This window comes from Zonotrichia leucophrys, chromosome 3 (assembly GCF_028769735.1).
Source record: "Zonotrichia leucophrys gambelii isolate GWCS_2022_RI chromosome 3, RI_Zleu_2.0, whole genome shotgun sequence".
NCBI classification, from domain to species: domain Eukaryota; kingdom Metazoa; phylum Chordata; class Aves; order Passeriformes; family Passerellidae; genus Zonotrichia; species Zonotrichia leucophrys.
In genome coordinates this window covers 113,387,885-113,404,502 of record NC_088172.1, presented here as the reverse complement: position 1 = coordinate 113,404,502, position 16,618 = coordinate 113,387,885, and the positions used below count along the sequence as shown (strand labels likewise).

Sequence of the window (16,618 nt, the reverse complement as noted above, 5' to 3'; positions counted from 1 at the left end):
CTCTTGTACTGTCAGGTGCAAAAGGGATGGAGACACCTCAAGTCCCTTTGAGAGAACGACATTGCTATTACTGTGGAGAGCCAGGACATGTCAGGAGGTTTTGTAGAAAGCTCAGTCTCGATGCGGCAATAGCCAGGGAACAAGATAATTTAGGGAAGATCCTTAGAGGTGACGAGTAGAGGGTCAGGGGCTTTACACTTTAGGGGACCCGATGCAACATCTAGAAGAGCCCTTGGTAAACTTTGAAGTGGGACCCCTAAATGAGGAATTTGAATTTTTGGTTGATACAGGAGCAGATAAGTCCTGTCTCAATAAAGTAACATCTGAAGTTAGACAAAAATCCAGCTAGGTAGAAAGGATATCCAATACCACCAAAACTGGCCAGTAAGACTTATCTTATAATACGTGGTGTGAAAGTAAAAGGTACCTTATTGTTGTCTTGTTGTGTGTGTGAGAGTGAGTCACAAAGTCAGCCTCAACTTCCGAGCAGGGGGGAAGGGGGCAGTGGAAGTGTGTGTGTGACCTTCAAACCAGGCTTGTGTCCCCCGGGCGGGTGGGGGCTGTGACCAAAGTGTGTGTGTGTGTGACCTGCAAACCAGACTAGTGCTCCCCAGATGTGTGAGGGAGCCGTAGCTGTAAGAGCGTGAGTGACATGCAGACAGCCTCACAGGTGGATGTGCACCAGAGGCAACCAGAGTCTGGGCCCTTCCAAGAGGCCCAGAGATACTGAGACCTGTGGGCCAACCCCAAGGTGAGGGGGGCTATAGGGACCCGTGATTTTCTAGCAATAAGTTTGTGTCTTAAAGATGTGGAGGAATGTGTGAAAGTGAATGAGAAATGAGAGAGTGAATATAGAAGAGTTAGAATAGAAGTAATGTAGATTGTGCATTACAAGTTTTACCACATCTCCTTAGAGGGAAGTGTATTGTGTAAAAGAATGGTGTAAGGAAAAAATTTAGGTGTAAGGGGTTGAAAGAAATATTTAAGCTGTAAGTGAAAGTATGAAACAGAAGCAAGAGATAAATAAATAAGATCTTGAAAATAGAACAGAAAACCAGTGAATTAAATGCACAGAAAAAATAGGAGAATAAAAGTACTTTGAGAGTTAAGCTAGCTGAGAAATACAACTCCTTGCAAAATACAGAGTATGTAGAAGTTGATGAGACAAACATACAAGCTATGGAAAAAGAGAAATTACTGATAACATTAAACAGAGAAGCTGAGTTTTGATAAAATCATTAACAGTAGACCATTAATGCCTGTGTTTGAAAGCCCGTTTCAGGTATTCTTCATTACTAAGACGGTTGGACTCACATCACTCTCACCCCTGGTATTGGACCAGGATTTAACACCAAGTTTTTCCCTCTGGCATTCTGGTATTGGACCAGACTCCACCCCTGTCTCCTGCTGGCATTGGGCCAGACTCCCAGTTTCTTCGTCTGGTATTGGACCAGACTCCACCCCTGTCTCCTGCTGGCATTGGGCCAGACTCCCAGTTTCTTCGTCTGGCATTGGACTAGACTCCACCCCTTTTTCCTGCTGGCATTGGACCAGAGTCCACACCACTCACCTCCGGGCACTGGATAAGGATTCATCCACATCACAAGTTAATTCACCCGGGTATACTGTGATTTAAAGTTGACTCTCAGGAGGAAGAGTCAAAAAGACTGGACTGTATAGAGGAAAAATTGGTATCAGAGTTCTAATATTGCTTAAAATGTTTCAAAACTGTTTTGTGTAAATTATGTTGGTAAAAAGTTTAAGGCTGTAAATAAGTAATTCTAGTTTAAGTTCCCCAATATATTTCTAAAGACTCCAGGTTAATCCTCTACAGAACACTCCCCTGGGGGGAAACTAAAATTGGTAGGGAACAGACCAAGAGAGGCTTAACCAGAGAAGCGGGTAGAAGGTACTCTAAAGACCTTGGAAGCTTCTCCTCAGTAAAATTCCCCAAGAGGCAAGGCCGGGTGGGCAGGCTGTGCAAGATGACCCATACCGGACTCTTGGGAAGGGTGGTACTGATGGCTCTGATTGCTGGTGGTGCTCAGGGGAGCCCAGCTGAGCTGTGCAATGAATGCTACCAACCCCTCTATGAGGAGGAAGTGAGCTCCTTGTCGAGAGTCCACATCAGTTCTAACCCTGATGGTGTTAACCTCTCCCAATTGGTCCTTTATCAGAAAAATAAGAGAATATATTGGATAGCACACAATACTGCCACTTTTAGGCAGCCACTCCTAGGAGAGTGCCCTATAGAGGAAGCCTGGTTTTGCTTTGAATGTGATGCTGCTGAAACAAGCTCAGCAGATCTAGTAAAAAGCAAAGAAATGGTGAAAATAGTAAGAAAAATTGTTTGTTACAAGTATTTATATGAGTGTACTGGAAAAGAGATAAACCCCTTTTGGAACACATTTCAGGGGAGCTCTAAACCCCTAAGTTTGATCTCAACTGGCAACTGCATTGCTAGTGTGATAAAACCAATTTTCTTATTACCCAAAGAAACTGGATCAAGTTTGTGATTTCCTATATATAATGATTTGGAAGAAATTGAACAAAACCGGGAAAGTGAAATAGAAATTGAGAAAATCCAAAATTGTAAAAGCCAAGTTCGGACCCCAATATCTGTGTTGAACAAAGTCATCCGGCTCCAGGCAGTATTAAAAATAAAGAAGTCAATTATTAGAGACATTTCAAATGAAATAAAAAGATTGGCATGTGTAAATAATCAAGATCAAACTCCTACAGTTGATCCCAGTGGGTGGGAGAACTTAGAGATTTTCAGAAAATATGTATGGGAAAAAGGGGTTTTTCTTGCTGTGTGTGTACTTAGAGGATTGTTTTTTTTACTATGCTTATTTATCTGTTTTAGTAAAACAGTATTAGCTGTACAAACCAACCTGGAGAAACCAAGAAAAGTAACGAGGTTAAGTAACCATGATTACCAAAGTGCACAAGAGATTTATACTAGATTCAAAACAAAAAAATTGTGAGTTGATGCGAGCTTAAGAATTTAAGCTCGATCAAAGAAAAAGAGGGGGGACTGTTATGAACAAAAATTCAGTTAATATTTTTTGTGAGAAAGAGTTACAAGGACGCAGCCAGGCCTCAGGCTTTGCCAGGATTCTTAGTGCTTTGTTATTGTAATACCGGGTCGTTAAGGCTTATCTCCTCTTTTGTATTAGTAAAAAACCTGGCTGGGTGCGGTGGATGACCCTTCCCCCGAGGCTGTGCTCTCTTACAGCATAGGGAAGACACCTGAGAGGGTGGGGGGGGTTATGCAAAGTGACTCCAAAGTCCAGAATGCTTTGTGGGACCCCGACTCCAGAGGCACAGAGAAAACCCCGAAAACAACGAGCCAAATAAGAATTGAGAGACTAAAGTGATGTCTGGACGTGAGGAGCCGAGTGCTGAGCCTGCAGAGATGCTGAACACCTTCGGAGCCCCTCTCGCCCTGAGCAGGGAGTGGTCCCAACGCCGGGACCAGACAGCCGCCGGGGCAGAGAAAACAACACCTGACGGGGACACCAAGCCCTAAAGGCTCCCACGAGGACTGGATCCCCCGGCTCTGCCCCTAGTGGACAGATCTGCGCATATCCTCCTCCTCTGAGTCGCCCTGGGAGACACGACGGGGACTGCAGCCCTGCCGGGACGCCCAATCCTGAGCTGATCACCTTTAATAAAGGCATTAAAAAGGAGAAGAAGTCTCCTGGCCCTGTTTATTTCACTGGAGATGGATCAGCCCCTGCTCTGCTGCTCCTTCCCATCTGCCCCATGGTCCTTGCAGAGCCCCAGCCATGCTGTTTGCCCCCAGCCTGCCCACGGCCAGCCTGGGGCTGCTCACAGGGGTTTTCTGTGCTGAGCATTGGCCTGGCCATGTTTTAGAGAGAGCCTGGGCAAGGAGCCTGGAGCCCCCAGGGCCTGGCCTGAGGCGTCAGCGCTGCCCCAGCAGTGCCCATGGCCTGTCCCTGCTGCAGCCCCGGCACTGCCACCCCCAGGGCTGTGCCCGGCCCCGAGAGCACTCAGGCCCTGCAGCAACACCAGGGCCACCAGGGCAGCGGGGCAGGGCCACGGCAGCATCACTGGCAACACCAAGTGCTGCTGCTGCTGGGCACCGCTGCTGGGCCAGCACTGATCTGCCCCCAGCTCTGCACACAGACATTGCTGCTGCAGCTCCTGAGAAGGCAACAAAAGGGCATCTCTGCAGAAAACTTTGCTGGGAGATCCTTTAGTTCCTTTAAAGCCACCAGGAGCACAGCCCCTCATTGACACAGTCTGTGGGCTCAGGGAAGGTAGAGAGAAACAAAGTGAGAAAAGGCCCAAACACTGATATTTAATTATGGACAGTATAAAAAACCTAAAAAAAAGGGGAAAAAACCCACAACCAAACCAACAAGAAATACTAAAAATTACTTTTTTTACAAGTGATTTGCAAACACTGGCCTGCAGTTTAATGTTTCTGAAAGCATCCAGTCATCAGTCTCCACACTGCAGCCTTGAGGTCCTGGTTCCTCAGGCTGTAGATGAGGGGGTTCAGGGCTGGAGGCACCACCGAGTACAGAACTGACAGGGCCAGATCCAGCGATGGGGAGGAGATGGAGGGGGGCTTCAAGTGAGCAAAGATTAGAGTGCTGAGGAACAGGGTGAGAACAGCCAGGTGAGGGAGGCAGGTGGAAAAGGCTTTGTGCCGTCCCTGCTCAGAGGGGATCCTCAGCACGGCCCTGAAGATCTGCACATAGGAGAAAACAATGAACACAAAACATCCAAGTCCTAAAGATGCACTAACAGCAATGAGCCCCAGTTGTTTAAAGTTGGAGTGTGAGCAGGAGAGCTTGAGAATCTGTGGGATTTCACAGAAGAACTGGCCCAGGACATTGCCATGGCACAGGGGCAGGGAAAATGTATTGGCTGTGTGCAGCAGAGCATTGAGAAAGGCACCACCCCAGGCAGCTGCTGCCATGTGGGCACAAGCTCTGTTGCCCAGGAGGGTCTCGTAGTGCAGGGGTTTGCAGATGGACACGTAGCGGTCATAGCACATGATGGTCAGGAGGAAAAGCTCTGCTGAGATGAAGAACAGAAAGAAAAAGAGCTGAGCAGCACATCCAGTGTAGGAGATGTTCCTGGTGTCCCAGAGGGAATTGTGCATGGCTTTGGGGACAGTGGTGCAGATGGAGCCCAGGTCGCTGAGGGCCAGGTTGAGCAGGAAGAAGAACATGGGCGTGTGCAGGTGGTGGCCGCAGGCTACGGAGCTGATGATGAGGCCGTTGCCCAGGAGGGCAGCCAGGGAGATGCCCAGCAAGAGGCAGAAGTGCAGGAGCTGCAGCTGCCGCGTGTCTGCCAACGCCAGCAGGAGGAAGTGCCTGATGGAGCTGCTGTTGAACATTTGCTGTGTTACCTTAGCATGGGGATCTGTAAAAAAAGCAGTCATGGAATAGTTGTGTTTGGAGAGGACTTTAAATATCCCAAAGCTTGGGGGCTCTTTCCCTCCACTGCCTGCCCAGGGATCTGCTGCCTGGAGCTATCCCTGCCAGCAGCTGCTTCCCTGTGCCCAGGGCTGGGCCCTGACAGTGCTGCCAGAGCCCAGCCCAGCCCTGGGGGGCTCAGCTCTGCCCTGCAGACCCCTCCCAGCTCTGGCACTGCCCAGGGGCAGCTCAGGCTCTGCAGGCTCTGATGGAAACTTCAGAGCAACCATGAGGAGGCTGGAAAAGCGACACTGATGCTGCCTGTGAGGGACCCTGTGCTGATTTATCTCACTGTCTGATTTATTGAGATCTGAAAGAATTTTTTCTTTTCCTCAATGATATCTGAGAGATGAATATCTGTGTGCAGTATCCAATCCAGGCAACCAAGAGCAGTAGATTAGAGAAGCAGGATTTCCCCTTTCATGCGGTCCCTGTGTCGCTGTGCTCCCTGTACAATCGACTTGGAAATGTTCTTCAATTAAATGCCATGCTGGGAGCAGCCCTGAACAATGCACCATCATCACCACACAAGGAGAACACTTCCAAGCCTTTCTTTCTAGCTGTCTCCTCCCACCCAGATCTTGTCCCCCAGTGCTGGCAGCAGCTGCCAGGGCTGGCTGAGAGCCGTCCCTGGCAGGCAGCAGAGTCCCTGCCCCAGCACAGCACCCTGGGCTGCAGGACCCTGCTCTGCAGGACAGCCCTGGGCACCCCTGTCTGATCTGCACAAGAGACAATCAGAGAATGTACTCACAGGGTCTGTAGGCTTTGGGATGTTCCAGCTTTAGGAGATCACTCCAGGAGCTGCAGCTGCATTGTCCTGCAGCCAGAGGTTCCTGTGCCAAGGGCTGGCAGTGATTCTGCCCCAGGCACTTCTCAGCCCCTTCCCAGCCCTGACTGATTGAAGCTCTCTGTGCCTCTGTGCTGTGCCCGGGGTGGCTGCAGGCAGTGCCCCAGCCCTGCTGGGCTGGCAGAAGAGCTGCTCATCAAGAGAAATGTGCTTTTGAAGCTCTTCTTGGTTACCAGGAGCTGCCTCTGTGCCAGGAGCCCAGCCCAGCTCAGCAGCACAGACACAACACAAGGACTTTAATGAGCCTCTGGGGCTTTATGCTCAGGCCCTGAACATCAGTCCCTGAGAGGGAGCTGAAGAAACCTCTTCAGAACTCCAAGTCAGAATCCAACTCTAAAGTTTCTTAGAGTTTTAATGGGTCCCACTGAGAGACACGACTGAGAAAATGTCCCCAGGCCCCAGGCAGAGCAGAGAACTGGAGGCAGGGATGACAGGTGAGGACAAAGAGAAGCCAAGTCTTGGTGCCCTGGGGCACAGCAGGGTCTGTGCCACCAAGGGCTGTGAGGAGACACCTTGTCCTGAGGCCCTGGGGCCTCCTGGCACAGCCCCAGCCAGGCTGGGCTCTGTCAGCCCCTTGTCCTGCCCTCAGCATCCCCCCCTAGCCCACATCCCAGTGGCCTCAAGGATCTGCTGGAAGGAGTCCCTGGGGAGCCTTGCTCAGGAATGACCCTGGGAGCTCCTGAATGCTCCCTGCAGGGACTGCAGGTTTTTCAAAGGACTTTGGGTTTGGCTTTTGCCTTGGAGTCTCTTAGAGTTTGTGCAATCATGGCCTCCAATTATCTGTTTTAATTAGTCCCTGGAGAGGCTTTGTCAGTAACAACACTCAGTGAGGATCATTAATGCTTCAAGGTACTTCAGTCATTTTAAGGTACTTGGTGTTTCCCCTTTGATACAGACTCTGTGAGAGGTTTGTGCAATCATGGCCCCAATTATCTGCTTTAATGAGTCCCTTGAGAGCTTTGTACTGACACTCAGTGGGGCTCATTAATACTTTGAGATACTCAAGGTTTTTAAGGTACTTTGAATTTTCCTTTCTACACTGAATCTCTGAGAAGTTTTTTCTGCAATCCTGGCCTCCAATTCTTTCTTCCACGGAGTCCATGAGGATCCTGTGCTGGGATAGACCTCAGTGGGACCCATTCATGCCTTGAGACACTTTGGCGTTTTCTTCTGACTTTGACTCCTGGAAAGGTTTGTGCAATGTCCTCTCAGGCCCTGAGGTTCCAGGGCTCAGCTCCAAATGCACCATAGGGCTCATAAGGATCAAGCAAGTCCTGAAAAACCATGCTCTGCCTTGATTTCCCTCTGGTCTTGTCCTATTCATCAGAGTGTTTTCCTTTTACTGTTATGGAGAAATATTTCAATGAGCTTCTAAGTAATGTGTAATCCTATTTTAAAGGCTGTGTTTTATTACTGTTCTCTTTTGAGAAGAGGTGATTGCAGCATTCTGTGCTTGATATTGATGTAGGGCCATTCCTAAGGAGGTCTGGCTAGGTCAGACAAGTTGTACCTTGGAGCTGACCCAGTGTGGACAACCTTTCGTGACATTCCCTAACCCCATGTGACAAATCATTTTCACTTTAAAAAATTTAAATGGTTTTTAGACCTTATTAAGACCTTATCAAAATACAACCGAAGGGCCTTGATTTTCATGTCTTTGATGTGAAATGAGTTCCCCAGTCTGAATCAATCCTATTTACCATCCCATATTGGGGAATAATTGGTTCCAGAAGTGTTTTACTCACAGCATTGGCACTGGCTTTCACATTGGGTACCACCTCTACCCAATGAGTCAAATGATCTACTATCACTGGCAAAAACTTCCACCGTTGTACCTGGAGAAGCTCAGTGAAGTCTACTTGGATGTTTTGGAAGGGCCTTAAGGCTAGTTCTCGCCTTCCTCTGGGTGTTTTCCTCATGATTTTCTTATTCACTTGTTGACATATCATACACTGTTCAATTACTTGCTTAGCTATTCTGAAAATTCCTATGTAACCCCAATCCCTTAGAAACTGATCACTTAGCACTTGTGTACCCCAATGTGTTGTTCCATGTATGCCTTCTAGCATTTTCTTGGCAAGGTGTTTATTCAACATTTGCCTCCCATCTGCTAATCTCCACTTCCCTTCATTATCTCTCTTGGCTCGCTCCTATTTTAAGGAGTTCTTCCTCTTCGGTCCCATTGAACACAGGGATTTTTTGCATTTCTCTCATGGCTGTTAATACTATTATTAGTTTTTCTGTCTCTAATTCAGTTGCATTGTAAGCTTCTAAATCAGCTAAATTGTTCCCTCACGCCTCCTGAGTCGGTCCCTTTTTATGTCCTTTAACATATACCACTGCTACTTCCTCTGGTAATTGTAAGGTTTCTAACACTTTAATCAGTCCCTTTCCCTTTGAATTTATTAGCCCCCTCTCTTCCCAAAATTTTCCAAAGATATGCACTATGCCAAAAGCATATTTTCAGTCTGTATCTATTGTTCCCCTTTTCTGTGCTAATATTTCCAGAGCTCACTTTAGGGCATAGAACTCCCATGCTTAGGCTGACCAGTTGGAAGGCAGCTTTCTCTTTTCTATGGCTACCAATCCTTCGTGCATTATAGTGTGCCCTGATACCCTGTGCCCCTTTATTACACATGAAGATCCATTGATGTACAATCATCTTCTGCCTTGGAATGATTGATATGTTAGGTCCTCTCTTACTTTAGTTTGATAGTTTATAACCTCTAGGGAATTATGTATTAGTTCCTCACCTGGCTTTCCATACAAGAACTGGGCAGGGTTTAGTTGGTTACTCATGATTTGCTCAAAACCATTGTCTTTTGAGATGGCTTCATACTTAGGCACTCAGGAATCAGTGAGCCATTTCTCAGCATTTTAACTTAGGATACTTCCAACTGAGTGAGGAGTATATACTTTCAATTTTCCCTCAAAGGTTAATTTTTTTCTTTGCTCTATGAGTATGGCAGTTGCTGCCACAGCCTGAATATAGGTTGGCCACCCCGGCTGATGAGGTCCAGGAGTTTTGACAAATAGGCCACTGGTTTCCTGGATCTTCCCCAGTTCTGGGCTAACACTCCATATGGTACTACTTTTTCTACATCTACAAACAGATAGAAGGGTTTGTCTAAGGCAAGAAGACACAATGCCAGTGCACTGACTAATTCTTGCTTTAAAGCTTCAAACTTTTGTTCATCATCTTTTTCCCACCTAATCTCTTCTTTAACTAACTTTTCATATAGGAACCGGATGGCCTGCGTGTATCCTTCAATCCATAGCCTACAATATCCCAAGAGGCCTAAAAACCTTCTGACTTCTCTCTTAGCTTTTGGCCATTAGAGTGAGACTCTCCCCCTAATTCTCTCAGGGTTCAGCAGTCGGCAGCTTCCTTGACACGTTACATGTCCTAGGAATTTTACTTCCCATTCTAAAAATTGGAGTTTCCCTTTTGATACCTGAAGTCCTTGGTTTCCCAGAAAATTTGACAACACTATGGAAGAAAAACTTATTTTTCTTCCTGTCCTGAGAGAAGCATATAATTTACATATTGGATGAGCTTTATCTCAGGTTTGATGGAGAAGAGTTGTGTTCTTCTAAGGCTTGACCAAAGGGTTTTCGGGATTTGGAAAACCCTTGGGGTAACCTAGTCCACCGAAGCTGATGCTTCCTCCCAGAATCGGGGTCTTCCCATTCAAAGGTAAATATATCCCACTTTCCTATGCCAGTGGGCATGCCCAAAAAGCATCTTTTAGGTCTATCACACTAAACCACTGGTGTGCTGGGGGGTACTATATACTATACTAGTATATATATAGGGGTGTAGTACTATAGTACTATATATATATATAGGGGTTATATAGTACTATATATATAGGGGTTATAGTACTATACTAGTACTATATAGGGGTTAGGCATCACCTGGTACCGATTCACTGTTCTTTTGTTCACTTCTCTCAAATCTTGGACGAGCCTGTAAATCCCATCTGACTTCTTTACTGGTAATATGGGTGTATTATGGGGGCACATACATGGTTCTAAGGTCCTGTCCTCAAGTAGGTCCTGGATCATCGGCTGCAGTCCTTGTCTCCCTTCCAGGGAGAGTGGGTATTGTTGTACCCAAACTGGATGGTTTTCATTAACTATTTTTATTACTATAGTTTCATGTTTAATTTACCTCGGTTTTTTGGTTTTGCCCACACCATCTCATGAATTTTGTCCTCATCTTCTTCCCTTAATTGGAGAAGTTAAAGTACCATTTTCCCTTTTTCTGGGAGCACGCCAATGTCAAATTGCGCCTGTAAATCCCATCCTAATAAATTTCACCCTGCTTCTGGAACTAATAGAACATCCCCAATTCCTATTTTTATTTGCTCCTTCAAACTTTATTTGCATTATAACTGAGGTTTTGAACCTTTCCCCTTGTTAATGTTTCAAAAGACAGGTGTCAGCTAATCAAGGCAGGAACCACCCCTGAAATGGAAAATGTAAACCCCCCTCCCTCCAAATTGTTATAATTTTTTAAATTGAGGGGGCTCTCAGGCACAGATATGGGAGCAGGAAATAAAATTCTTTAATAGGGAAGAAAATTAAACAAATAAACAATGCAGTACACTAGAACAATATTGACAGAGTCACAACTCAACCTGACACCCTGTGGGTCAGGGTGTTGGTGGCAGTCCAATTGGAAATGTGGCTGCAGTCCTCCTGAAATGGCAGATGTGGTTCTGTTGGAGTAGGAGGTCCTGTAGAAAAGGATGTATTCCTCTGAAGATCCAGTGGGAGAAGAGACAGCTGCTGTTCCTCTGGGGAATCCAGTGGAGAAAGCTGTTCTGGTATTCCAGAATCTCCAGATTATATCTGGGTAGCAATCCTTGGCTCCTCCCTCTGGGCGGAGCATCTCACAATGGGATGGTATACTTCTTATCAGTCATGCAGTGACATTCAGTAGCCCATTATCAATAGATGCCCTCTCCCAAGGGAGGAGTGATTGTGATCAGTCAGAGAGAGAGATAAGGCAAACTGCCCACTTGACAAGACAACCCCCATACAGATGGTAATAGAATACATCTTGCCTTGCAATCTGGAACAACCCCAGAGCCATGTGCCCATCCCAGCTGGTTATGTGATGAGGCCTCCAAATCCCATCTTGGGGGATTTTTGGTTCCTCTCCAAGGTCTCTGAAAATGGAAAAATGTGGTCAAAGGCATTTTCTCCCAAATCTTGCAGTGACAGGCTCAATATTTCAAAATTGAATGAGGGTGGATTTACATTTGTTAGAAAGAGGAGATATTTTACAATTATGAGAGTGGCACAAAATGGCAACCGTTTTTCCAGAGAATTGGATTCCCCATCACAGGAATTGTCCAAGAGCAGGAGCTTTGTGCAGCATGACCCAAGGGAACCCTCTCATACCCAAGGACAGAATTCCTGTAGTGTGGGTTCTCTGATGTCCTGGGAGCCCTCACAACGCTTCTGGCCAGAATGTCTGCTGAGGGCAGCCAGGCTGCTGCAGGGGCAATGACCTCACAGCCATCACCATGGCAGCCCTGTCCCCTGGGCCTGGCTCTCCCCTTTCCTCTGCCCCTGCCTTGCCTCTGCTGGCATGAAGAGTTTTGTCATTAATATCTTGTCCCCGAGGTGCTGGGGCCAATGGCTTCCCAGTCAGGCTCCTGGAGCAGAAGTGGCTTTTCAGAGCCCAGCCAGGAATGAGCCCTGAGGCAGCAGCTCTGCAGTGGTGCCCACCAGGCCGGGCTGCCAAGGGAGGCTTCTGGCCATGGCCTGCAAGCAGCTGCTGCTGCCAAGGTGCCTTTGGTGCCTCAGGCTCTCCCTGGCACAGCTCCCAGCACTGCACTCTGCCCTTGTGCCCGAGCCCTTCCCTGTGCTGGGGCTGGCCTGGGGCTTTTCCTGCAGCAGAACCTGCCCTGCTCATGGCACAGGAAAGGCAGATCCTGCTGGAGCAGGAGGCTCTGCCTGCCATGGCCTCCAACAGCTCCAGCAAGGCCCTGTTGACTTCAAAATTGCTGCCTGGAGCATTATATTCTAATAATTGTTATGGCTCCTGAACTGTGGAGTAAATAACTGTGCTGGTGATCTTTCCATCTGATCATGATCAGAATAAGCCAGAGACATACTTATATAAATTAATCTGGTATTCTGTCATGAATCCTGCAGGACAAATTGTGTTAGTCGAATTCCACCTGTTCAATCTTTTACACCTTTGACAAATTCTGGGGCTGGGATTGGATCCAGCCACTCCCAGTCTCCTCTCTTTGAAGGAATTTTAGAAGTCTAGGGGTCCTGCAGGGGTTTGAGGAACCATGGTGGCTGTTGGGTGTCATTTCATCAACCTCATGTCTCAGCAGGAGTTTCTCCAATAAAGAAATAAAACTTTTGCCTGAAGGTCCCACTGTGCCCATGTGTGAAGGTCCGCCCAAAATGAACGGGTGACAAATGATTTTTGGGTGCAAAAATAACCAACAAAGGCACAGGGGTTTTGCAGTAACAAATGAACAAGAGGCAATTTATTGATGGTAACCACAGCTAAATATGCGTTAGCTTAGAGGATCCAGGGAAGAGAAGGGTAGGACAAGGGAAAAAGGAAGGAAAGAAAGTTAGGGAATGGGGTATAGCTACAAAGACGTGATGCCTTCGGGGTCCCGGCGCCGATGCTCGCTGGTACACGTCTTGGGGAGATTCTCAGAGAGGCAGTCGAACTGAACTGAACAGATATACTGTTCTTGGTTGGGGGAAGGGTGGCCGAAATTATGTTTCCATGGAGGGGAAAAGGATAGATTATTCCATTGTTTTCATGGCCGAATGCTCCCAGGTGCGTTTACTCTGGGCAGGTTCTCCCCCTTCCCTGAGTTGGGAGGGGGTACAGTCCCAGTCTCTGGAAGGAGGTGGCCAGGGGGGTGCCATGGGGGTGCCAGTAGGGTGCCAGAGGGGTTCTTGGTTCTTTGATGAGGGGATTCGCATCTCTGTTGGTCCGTCACGGTGGTTGAAGACAGGCAAGAGGGGTCTTCTCTTGGAGCGGGGGGGGAGCCACCCCAGAGCTCAGTCCAGCCAGGCCTGAAGTTTGGAAGAAAGTCCAGTTCCATTGTTCAGAAAAGGGCAGCATGCCCCCTTCGAGTACAGCATGGCATGTTCTGCAGACACCATCTGTAAACACACTAAATACGCATGAGACTTTCTTTCCCAACTGGCTCAACAGTTTTTAACCCTTCGGTGGTCCTTTTTCTCATGACAATTGTGAGGCAAAAACTGAAGGATTTCTGGATGGACTTCCACACGATCCCGTGACTCACGATTGTCTTGAGGAATCTTCATCAGCAGAGCTCTAGAGTATCTTCGAAACTCGTTGCACGTCAGTAGCATAACCCCGGAAAAGTAGGGATGACAGGAGAGAGGGGATAAAAGGGGAAGAGAAGGAAAAGAAAGAGAGAGGGAAAAGGAGAACCCATAAACATAAACATAATTAATATATTGATCATCATAACAATTTCACATGTGGTTATTTTTTATAACAATTTCAAAAAATGATTAATTTTAACAATTTCAAAAATATTAATCAGTTAAAGCAATATCATTTTTTTAACAATTTCAAAATTATTAAAACAAATCATGAATAATCAAAGCAACAAACAAATCATAGTATAATCATTGTCTTTAAAAATTATTTTCTAAAAATTAAAGTAACTTTCTATAAATCATACTTGGTAATTAAAAAGTTGTTCTAAAGCACATATGCTTGATTCATAACTGTTTTGTATCAAGTGTTTTGGGGACATCTATTGCATAGAGTACATCAGCTAAGCGGTGTGCATTGACTACAGTTGACAGTTTCTTAGGTTTTTTCATCATGTTCCAATTCAGAATGAATAGGGCTGCTGACAGAATAAAGCCAAGCATAACTAGGATCAAAAGAACAACAATTGGATGGCACACACCATTCAGGACACCTGTGGCAGTAGGTGACCACTCAAAGAGAGTATCCCACCACCTATGCTCAGCATCCTGCTTTACCCTCTCCATAACCTGGTGTATTTGTTTCACGTTGTGATGAACAGTCACCAGAGTGTTCTGTCCGTTCTCCTTGATTTTCTCGAGGATGTCAACCAGGTCCTGATGGAGCAGCAGTTGTCTCACGAGGGTGAGGTTCATTCCGATAGGAGTGGGCATCAGGTTCTGAACCAGTGTGTAGTTGTATTGCAATAGGTAGTGAGAAGTAACTGGAGCTTCGTAAGAGAAATCACATCCTACTATCTTAGTAAAGTTACAAACACAAAAGTTTGAATGATTCTTTGTATCTACCACAACATCTTCTACAAAAACAGAATCACATGTCGTTCTAAAGCATGCACAGCCATTGCCTATGTATATAAGAATTGTCTGGGTATCCTCATGTGGACGAATCTCAAAATGACAGATGTTTTGCTCTGTGTCCAAACAGATATCCTGAGCTATGATTGCATTGCTTTCACAGATGAACCCTTGCTGTTCTCGGACAATACAAGTTTCCAGATTAACAGTTTGCCATTTGTCATCAACCTGATGGGCCCATCCCCTATATTCAGTAGGATAGAGAACAGCTCTGTCATGGTTTAATCCTAATGCAGTAACAGGGAAGACCAAATGTACAGAGGCATTGCGTATGGTTAAGACAAAAGCAGTGGCTGTGTTTGAAATGGGGTCATAGGTAAAGTTCGCCAGGTTCCACCAGGATTGGAATTCTCTTTCAAATTCAGTGGCACTGTCCCAGATTATTTTCTGAATTTCTGTTGGGAAGGTGCCTTCCTCGCCCTCTCTTATAATTGAAGCAGAGACCGACTGCATCCACAATTGTGCCTGGATACAGCTGAGGGCTAAGGAAACATTGTTCTGTGTGGCACTGAGTGCATCAATTACCAATTTGTGATCATTCACGTTCACTCTTTCCCAATTTGGCAAAATGTTTGACAGCAACCATTGGTGCGTCCCTAATGCTGATAGAGATGACCTCAGTGGTTGCTGCAATCTGGTCAGGTCTCTAGTTGTAGCAGCCAATTTGTTCATTAGTACTTCAGAATCAATGCTATTGAGAATTCCCAATCCTGTACCCACAACACCGGTCACATCCCTTGGTGTTCTAGTTTTAAAAGAGCTTCGTTTCCGAAGCCAAGTAGTCCAGCCTTCAAAAGAAGTTTGCAGGAACGAAGAACAGGCTGGCTCAATATCTGAGACATTGTTCTGCATTAGCAATTTTACCTGTTTGAGACACCATGCCGGATTGAACAATATTTGTTGTTGGCCAGTTTTCCTGATCACATAAGGTCCGATCTCGAAAATTATTGGGATGAGCATGACCGGTGGTACGGGTGAAGTGGTAACAGTGGTTTCAACATTTATTACAAATTTAAAAGAAAGGCCTTGAGTGTCCTTGGCCCAAGAACAAATTACCTCTGTAGTGTCAGTTAATGTAAAGCTGTACCAGCAATCCTGTATGCTTGGGTGCGTACAGATTCGCTTCTGTTCTTTTTCCCGATCTGTGGAAGCACTGATTGAGATTGCTTTGCTGTAATTAGACCCATTAACCATTCGACATCCAACACTAATTAGTTCACCTACTATTCCTTGAAGCTGCCAGGTTTTGCGTCTTTCCCATTCTTGTCTGGTGTACAACTTATCCTCATGCATAACTACCGTTAGCAAGTTCAGACCCGTGACATCCCCCATAAATCCGGTGGATTGCAGGAAGGCTTGAGACCAGGGCCACTCAAAGGAGTTCCCTGCTGCTTCTGCCAATTGGGGTGTGACGTTAGGAAAAAGGCTCACACTTTGGGTCTGAGAGGGTGTACTCGGTGTGGGTTTTGGTACAGTGGTTATCTTAAATGTGTAAACCAAGCCTCTTAGTTCTAACGGACTAGCTGTGTCATTCTCCCAATGACATGTCACATAAGTGGGTTTGAACAAAACAAAACTGTACCAGCAATCAAGTGATTCATCATTACAATCTTTTGTAATTGCAACATTGGTGGTTTTGGTACTAGAAACATAACTACCAGCATGTTCCTGGCGGCAACACAGAGTAAGGGCACTTTCCATTTTGGAACACCCCCATTTCTTTGTGGGACACAATGTTGCTGAGGGGATGTCCAGATGATTCCTTCCACCTGCTTCCATAAAATTTCCAGCAATTATGATGGAGGTGGCCTTTTCATGGAGGGTTCCTTCCACATTTCTGCATGTTACCACAATTGACTCACCAACCGTTCCTGTCAGGGTTCTCATCAACTCGTTCTGGTCCCATCTCCACTCATTTGGGTGGTACACCTTGGAG

At 46.3% G+C, this 16,618-nt stretch overlaps 2 protein-coding genes across 2 annotated transcripts in view; one reads left to right on the top strand and one right to left on the bottom strand.

Annotated features, from left to right (window-relative positions):
• LOC135445179 (frizzled-3-like) overlaps positions 1 to 1,520 on the top strand; it is a 19,674-nt gene extending 18,154 nt beyond the window's left edge. Inside the window, exon 3 of the mRNA XM_064707217.1 lies at positions 1,455 to 1,520. Coding sequence (XP_064563287.1) covers positions 1,455 to 1,520 — 66 coding nt within the window. The remainder of the gene's footprint in view (positions 1 to 1,454) is intronic.
• Positions 1,521 to 4,444: 2,924 nt separating this feature from the next.
• On the bottom strand, positions 4,445 to 5,377 carry LOC135445178 (olfactory receptor 14J1-like). The gene has a single exon (XM_064707216.1). The coding sequence runs from the start codon at positions 5,375 to 5,377 to the stop codon at positions 4,445 to 4,447; it is 933 nt and encodes a 310-aa protein (XP_064563286.1).
• Between the last annotated feature and the right edge of the window lie 11,241 nt (positions 5,378 to 16,618).